Source organism: Emiliania huxleyi (genome assembly GCF_000372725.1).
Source record: "Emiliania huxleyi CCMP1516 unplaced genomic scaffold EMIHUscaffold_724, whole genome shotgun sequence".
Classification (NCBI taxonomy): Eukaryota; Haptophyta; order Isochrysidales; family Noelaerhabdaceae; genus Emiliania; species Emiliania huxleyi.
Genome location: NW_005196572.1, coordinates 3,424 through 11,314, shown reverse-complemented (window position 1 = coordinate 11,314; position 7,891 = coordinate 3,424). Strand labels below are relative to the sequence as shown.

At 66.1% G+C, this 7,891-nt stretch overlaps 1 protein-coding gene across 1 annotated transcript; it reads left to right on the top strand.

Annotated features, from left to right (window-relative positions):
* Positions 1–4,598: 4,598 nt before the first annotated feature.
* Positions 4,599–7,340, top strand: EMIHUDRAFT_459949 (glycosyl transferase, family 2; the record flags this gene model as incomplete). The annotated part of the gene is made up of 6 exons (XM_005761090.1): positions 4,599–5,264; positions 5,335–6,219; positions 6,294–6,457; positions 6,524–6,592; positions 6,660–6,781; positions 6,953–7,340. Exons 1-6 carry the CDS (start codon positions 4,610–4,612, stop codon positions 7,338–7,340), a joined length of 2,283 nt encoding a protein of 760 aa, XP_005761147.1. The 5' UTR covers positions 4,599–4,609.
* Positions 7,341–7,891: the final 551 nt, after the last annotated feature.

The window sequence follows — 7,891 nt, the reverse complement described above, 5'->3', positions numbered from 1 at the left end:
CACGCGATCAAGGCTGCCGCGCGCGTGGCAGCCGAGGCCATGACCTAAACACGAACCCCGCGCAAGCGCACGTGTCTGTGGGCGTTCTCGTGGTTGACGGCGTGTTCGGCGACTGCTGGAAGGAGAGGCACAGGCATGTCGACGGGGAAAAAAGGAGATGGACTGCGCACACCAGCATTGGCACCGGGGTACCGGCGGCGGTGCGGGTCCGTTCTGTGTGCATGCACGAACGATCACCGCGGATCACGCTTCACAGTGCGCGTGTTTGTCATTTGATGTTTCGCTCGTGCATCCGCTCGAACACGGTTGGAGCGGTGCGTCGGAAAGTGCGAGCCGAGTAGGATTGGAATCCCGTTGCGAGACGTCGAGGGAGAAAGGGGGACAAAGCGTTCTAATGTGGATCGGGATGAGTCCAACACATATTGTGCGCGTGTGTTACGGGTTTCGGAGCGGATGTGTGTTGATCGTATGAGCGCGCACTGACATACGTGTTGAGGTGGGTGTGTGCAATGTTTTCTTACACCTTACAGGATACAGCCTGGAGTTAGACGGCAGGATCCGTCGCTCGTGACGTAACACCCCACGCGAGACATGAGACGTGACTGGAACCGTACACGGCCGACAGTGTCCAAGCGCTTCACATTCCATAAAGTGGCGAGGGGACGACACGGGCGCCGATCGAGGCGGCTTCGGTGGCGGCGACGGTGGAGGACGGGCGCCGCCTTGCGGGGCAGGGCCGGGGCGGTGGCAAGGGCGGCGGCACAGACACCAGGTGTCCTAGTGACGGTGCTTAGGGGGATCGGGTGGATGGGAGAAGCACGCCTTGCGCTCCGGATGAGTCGTAGTGTTCGGGTGAAGATTAAGTTGCTACGCGGACAACATTGATTCAACATGCCGAGGGGTGATTCGCTGCTTTGACAAGTCGTGTTAAATCTTGAAAGTGAGTGGGAGTGGGTACGTACGTACGTAAATCTTGAACCTCAGCGCTGTCCGCTCGCGTGCTCCACATCACGCAAGGGAGTGAGTCGAGGAAGCTACGTCTCCAAAGCAGGCAGTTGACTGCGGAATGCATTAGGTCGAAAACAGAGGAGATGCTCCCGCCAACATGCACACCGTGCCGAGGTCTCGCGGAGAGTGATGGCCGGAGGAGCGGGCGTGGCGGTGAGGGCGTGCTTGACGGGCGGGGCGGCGGCGGGGGCGGCGGGCAGGGCGAATGGGGCGCTGGCGCGAGGAGTGTCGCTTGCCGGCGGGCTGATGGCGCTGGGGTGACACGCGCGGCGGAATACGGCGGTGGCGAGGGCAGAGACAGCGGTGGTCGTGTGGGATGGGCGGCGGCGCGGGCGCTTGGGGTCACGGCACCGGCGGCGGCACCGAAGACGTACTGAGCGAGGGAGCCAGTTAGACGTGACGGAGGAGGCGAGTATTGCGGTGGCAGGGAGGGCGGTGGTGATGGCGGTGGGGAGGGAAGCTCATCGGGCAGGTGTGGACGCAGAAAGCGCGGCGGCACGGGCGCGTTGCCCCGCGGGTATGGCGGCGGCGGCGGTGTGAAAGATGGCGCGTTGTGGGGCGGGCCGGTGGCGGCAACGGCGGCGGCACAGACACCGCCCGACGGAAGCCGTGGCAGCGACGGCGCGGGCGACTGGTTGGGGCCGCCGGTAGCGTGGCCACACGGTGGAGGTGATCGCGATCGCGAGTCATGTAATCGGTGAGGCCATGTGCTAGGGCTAGGAAAGAAAACAGCACGGCGGCGTCGGCTATGGAGCGGCGCTGGCCGCTGGCGCAGTCCGCCGCAGAGAAGAGAAGGCGAGACAGCGCGGGGGCGGCGAGATGAGGCGGGAGACGGGCGGGAGGCTGGACGGCAGTGGGCCACGTCACAGCGCATACGCGAGTGCGAGAGTGGTGATGCTGCCGCCGCGCGGAGCCGCGCAGACTCTCGAGGCAGTGGCGTGTGTGTTCATGTGAGTGAAGCGGGCAGCGTGAAGGCGCGTGCGGGCGGCGCGTGTGCGGACGTGCGAGCGAGCCGTGAAAGAGAAGGATCCGAGTGCTGTGCAGGGCAGCCGAGCAGCACAACCTCGATCGCCGCCGGAGTTCATCAGCGTAACCTACCAGCGTGCTGCGAGAAAAGAATTTTTGCGGCCAATCGGAGACCCATGTTTACTTTACGTTCTTTCCCTGCGAATTTATGGTGCCTCGGGTGCGTGTGTGCGCGCGTGCGTTCTTATGTATGTGTGTGTGTGTGGGTGGGTGTGCGTGTGTGTGCGTGAGTGTGCGTGTGAAGATATGTGTGTTGAGCAAGGCGAGTAGTCTATAGAAAGACGTCTAACAGTGACATTACAGTCGTATCTGCAAGAGAGAGAGAGAGAGAGAGAGAGAGAGAGAGAGAGAGAGAGAGAGAGAGAGAGAGAGAGAGAGAGAGAGAGAGAGAGATAGTATCATCGTATGCTTCTCGAGGGGGTATCAGGGTATGCTCTAGGCCTCTGTGGGGACCCATCTCGGCTGGGTATCAAGGTATCATCGGCGGCCGCGCAGCGAAGCGACAATTCACACTTCTCACCGAGGACCGAGCCCTCCCGCATGGTCCGCCCCGGTATCATTCAAACTCTTTGCGCTTCCGCCGTACCCGCGCGCCACGCCCACCAAGACGGCGGAGGCGCGGCAGAGGCGACGCTGGCCACCATGCTCTCAGACAAGGCCGAGGAGCTGGCGGCCGCGTCACGCCGCTGGGACGGGCTTGTCGAGAAGCGCACGGCCTTCGACGCCAAGGTTGCGGCGGCAAGGGCGAAGGCGCAAGCGGCTGTGGAAGTCGGGCAGCAGCGCAAGGCGGCGAAGACGGCCGCGAGCGAGGAGTTTGCGCGCCAGCAGCTCGCATCGGCGCAGGCGATGGGGGCGGCGGCGGGGGACACCGAGTCCGCAGCGGAGCCCGCCACGGCGCCTAACCCCGCGCCCCCCGCGGCGCCGGCCCCGGCCGCAGCCGTGCAGGCCGCGGCCCCTCCCACGGCTGCAGCCGCACCGGCTGCGGCCGCGGGCCCGTCAAATGCGACGACGGCCGCCATTAGCGCCCTCCTCGCCCAGCGCATTGCTTAGTGGTGCGCTCGCCTCCCTCCTGCGCGACGCTCATTCGAGCGCGTTGTCTGTCTTGGCGCGCGCGCAGCGCGCGCGAAGAGGTGTGAAGAGGGGGGTCGTGTCCGGTGTGAAGGGTAACCCACCAGGGTATCAGCCTATCCTCTAGGGGCCCAATGCGGGTCCTCTCAAGAGGGTATCAGGGTATAGCCCTGGGGTATGATCTGGCATACGATGATACTATATACCAAGCTGAAGTGTCGAATCCTGGGTTGGCGCCGGCCTGAGCCGGCGAACATGGGGGGGGGGAAGAAACACATCCGGGGCGCAAATTCAAGAAGAAGAGACGTAGTCGACAAGCTGCCGAGCGCAAATCACTCTGTGTGACACATTTCTTGTTGGCTTCTAAAAATCTCTCTCAAATTCACAGTCCCATCAGCCCTTGGGTTGTTATTTCTTTCTTTTTAGCGAGTCAAAATCCTGCTCGTGCAGGTGGGAACCCTGTCCTCCTCCCCTATCCCTCGTTTGGTCTGTCTGTTTTCTTTCTTTCTTTCTTTAGCAGTCAAGTGTGTGTGTGTGTGTGTGTCAAGTCTCACGCGTGTCCTCCAGGACAGGTTGCACCCGGCGGCACGGGGGCAGGCGCGGGCCTCCTACTGGTTGCGCTCTCCTATTTATGAGCCTGTTTCTTGTAATGAGGGACATCCAATTCTTTTGCGCACGACAGAGGCTACACTGGGGTGCGAGTTAATGCGCGGTTGGGGGAGCCTGAAAAGGGGAGCTCCCTCTCTCCCCACCCCGAGGACCTCTGCCCACAAGCTGATGGTGCCCAGCCCAGAGGGCCTCAGGGGCTGTAGAGTCACACCTAGGAGAGGGGGTAGCTCACACCTTGTGGGCCGCACTGACCCTTCTCCCACGTGCCCTTGCCCGCCCCTCTGACCGCCGCCCGAGAGGCCCGACTTTGAGGGGCTGGTGAGAGCCCCCACCGTTGCGCCCTCACCTCACGCTGACATATCCTTTGGGAATGCCCATGGACTCTAGGAACCTGGGGGCAGCTTTGCCCGCGGGTGCCATGCTAGGCTATGGTAGCCATTCTCCCAGATTCTCCGGAGAGGCCGGAAAAGTGGCCAAGGCGGCCTCCGCTCAAGGATCGTTGGGATTTTCTGGTGACTCAGGAAGGATAGGTGCTGTCCGCCCCCGGCTACGCCTGGCACAATTTATTAGAAGTCGGTGCTTCATCTTCCGCCCGAGAGAAAAATCCTTCTTGCCTCTCAGCCCACTATGCCATAGCCGCCGAGACGGCGCGCTCTGCTGACTCTCATCTAGCACCCTCTTGGGGCCTCTCCTGACCGCTGTGGGCCTCTCCAGACCTCCTCTTGCCTATGGGAGTACCCCTCTCAGTCTACTTCCTAGGACACAGGTACAGGTTTGCATAATGCGAGCTCTTTCTCAAGGGCTATAGTGCAGAGAAGAAATGCGCTTCGGCACCAGTCCCGTGCGCAGTGTGCTGCGCGCACTAAAATTCTTGTCGCAATCGCTTTCTGATAAATATATGTCCACGATCTACGCCGACCGCCTCCGCGCGGCCTTTGCCCGCGACGGCTGGGTGACGATCCGACGGGCTGTGGAGCCGGCGACGATGGAGTCGCTGATGGCGCAGATCGCGAGGGAGCTCGAGGCGCCGTCCATCGCCGCTGAGTCTGGTGAGGCGTCGGCCAGCCTCGATCGGCCAGACACGTGGCCTTCGGGCGGGTCTCGCCGCGTGCTGGAGGTGACGCCGCCGGGCGACGCAGCACACTGGGCCGAGCTCGTCGCCTCGCCGCGGCTCGTTGCGGCGCTCGACGCGATTCTGGGCGAGGGTGGCTGGGAGCTTCCCGTCAACGCGGCCGCGCCGACCGACGGCGGCCGCGTGCCCGTGCGGCACTGGTACGCCCCGGTCGCATTCCCCGATGAGCGCGGAGGCTGCGACGACCCGGCCGGGAGCTGGGCGCCAGTGAACCGCCGCGGCGAGCGGTGGCGTGGCTGGCACGTCGACATCGGACCTGGCTTTGACACAGGCGCCGCGCGCACCAGCGAGGGCCACCCCTTCCAGGGCGCCGTCGTGCTGCTGCTCGGGTCGGGATGGTCGCCCGGCGGCGGCGGCACCGCGCTCATCCGCGGCTCTCACCGGTGGGTTGCGGCGGCGCTGCGCGAGGTGGGAGAGCGCGGCGAGCGGCGCGAGCGGCTCGTCGGCCGGTCCGTGACACGTCCACGACGTGTGCGCGGCATGTCCCGCAGGCGTGCCGCACGACGAGCTCAACGGCTGGTCGGCTCGCGAGGCGGGGGCGCGGCGAGAGGCGGGCTGCCTGCGGCTCGCCCGGGAGAGCGGCGGCGGCCGGACGGCGGCGGGCGAGCCGGCCCGCGAGGAGGAGGGCGCGGCGTCCGAGGCGGAGGTGCTGCAGGTGTGCGGCGAGGCGGGCGACGTGGTGCTCCTGCACCCGTGGCTCGTGCACGGCGGGACGAGCAACCGGGCCGCCACGCCGCGCGTGCTCGTCAACGGCATGGCGCGTGTGACGGCGGAGGCCTTTGCGGCGCACGGAGTGCGGAGCCTCGCCCTCCTCTCCGCCCCTCCGCCCTCGCGCTCCGGCGAGGCCTCTGCAGGGTGCGCTTCTTCCGCGGGGCTTCCGGCATGCTCGGCCGGCGAGCTAAGGGCGTCCTTAGGCGAGCCGTCCAAGCGGCCGCCCGACGAGGCGCTCCTCCTCCCGCCGCCCAAGCGCCCCTCCGTCGCCTCCGCCGAGTCGCTCGCGGCCGAGGTTGCTCGGCTCGGCGCCGCGGCCGAGGGCAGGCCGCGCGACGTCGACCCGTCGCTGCCGCGCGTCTCGCTCGTCGTGCCGGCGCACAACGCGGCGTGGTGCCTCGACGAGGCGCTGGCGTCGGTGCTCGCGCAGACGTACCGCGGGCCGCTCGAGGTGTCCATCTTCGACGACGGCTCCTCCGACGGCACCCGCGCCCTCATCGAGGCGTGGATCCCTCGGCTGCGCGCCGCCCGGGTCGATTGTGTCGCGTCGGGGTCGCGGTGGGGCGGAGACGCGCACGCCGAGGCGGGCGGGATCGGGTTCGCAAAGAACCGCGCCGTTGCGCAGTCGTCGGGCTCGCTGCTCGCCTTCCTCGACGCAGACGACGGCGCCTGCTCCCCGACGGCACGAGCCGCCACTCCCCTCGCCGCCCACTCACCGCGCCGCCTCCTCGCCCGCTAGTCATGCTGCCGCGGCGCGTCGAGCTGCAGGTCGCCGCGCTGTCCGCTTCGCCCCGCTCCCTTGTCGGCGGGGCGTGGCGGCGGTGGCCGGACGGCGCGACGGCGCACCACGAGGCGTGGGCGCACTCCCTCGACGAGGAGGGGCTCTGGCTGCACCAGTTCCGGGTGCCTCTCCCGCCCTCGCAAACCCCCTGCTCCGCGCCTCGCCCCAGCGCCCTCTCGGCCGCGCAGGAGACGACGGTCCAGATGCCCACTTGGGCCATGGCGCGAGCAACCTTCGACGCGGTCGGCGGCTTCGAGGAGCGTGCCCGCGGAGGCGCCTCGCCCTCTCCTTCCGTCCGTGACCCGTCCCAGGACGCGTCCACAGGAGGTGCCTGCCGAGGACCTCCTCTTCTTCCACGCGCACCTCGACCGGGCCGCGCGCGCAGAGCGGCCGCTCCTCCGAGTCGGCGGCCGCGAGGAGCCGCTCCTCTGCCCGGCCGACGACATGTCCGGGACACGTCCGCGACACGCCCCCGTAGGCAGCCGCGAGGAGCCGCTCCTCCTCTACCGGCGCGGCCTCGCCAGGCGGATGTTGAGGAGGGGCGCACACGTCCACGACTCGTCCATCGCTGTCCTCAGGTGGACCGCCTCGTCGATGACGTCCACCGTCGACCGCAGGACGCTGCTGCAGGCTCGCGCCGCCGCGTTCGAGCGGCGCGTGCTGAGCGACCCTCGCTGGGCGACCTTCACCGTCTGGGGCGCGGGCAGGGACGGGAAGGCGTTCGTCGCCGCGCTCTCGGCCGCCGCGCGGTCGCGCGTCGTCGCGCTCGCCGACATCAACCCGCGCAAGGTGGGCGAGCTGTACACCAACCACAGGTTGCGCGGCAGCGACGGCGCGCTGCTGCCGCCGTTCACCCTCCCCGTCGTGCACACGCGCGACATCCGCGGACCCGTCGCGGTCTGCGTCTCGCTTCGCCGCGCCGAGGAGGGCGGGGAGGGCGAGATTCAGCGAGTTGCGAGAGGGCTCGGCTTGGTCGAGGGGGAGACTCTCTGGTACATTTTTTGAGCTCGTGGTGGAGAGTGGATCATCACGATCACGGATCAGTCGGTCTGCGAGTGCGTCGTGTGACGGCTGACGCCACGCGTGCATATCTCGGGACGCGTCACACGGCGGGATTTGTGCACATATACACTTTAATTGCGTCAACGAATGGGCTCTCATGAGTCATGACACGGGCACACCGAACGGCACACGCAATCGCTCTGGGGGGAGGCGGGGGCCCCCGGAGGCACCGTGCGCCGCGCCCGTCAGGGGCAGCGACCCCCCCATCTACAGATGATATGCGCATCTTGAGATAATATGCATCTAAGATGCGCCCTACTTGGACTGCACACTGTCTTGCCTATGCTCGAGCATTTCTAGATGGTATTTTCAACTTAAGATGCCGGAGCATCCTGGGATGCTCGAATCATCTGAAGATGCGTCGCATCCCAAGATGCTTGGCATTTAATCATTAAAATACAAGTTAAATTTAAAGACTTGAGCGGCGTGTGAGCCCTTGGATCAAAGTGGGAGTGGAGACTATGAATCTATGCTAATCTCAGCTGCTACTAGTA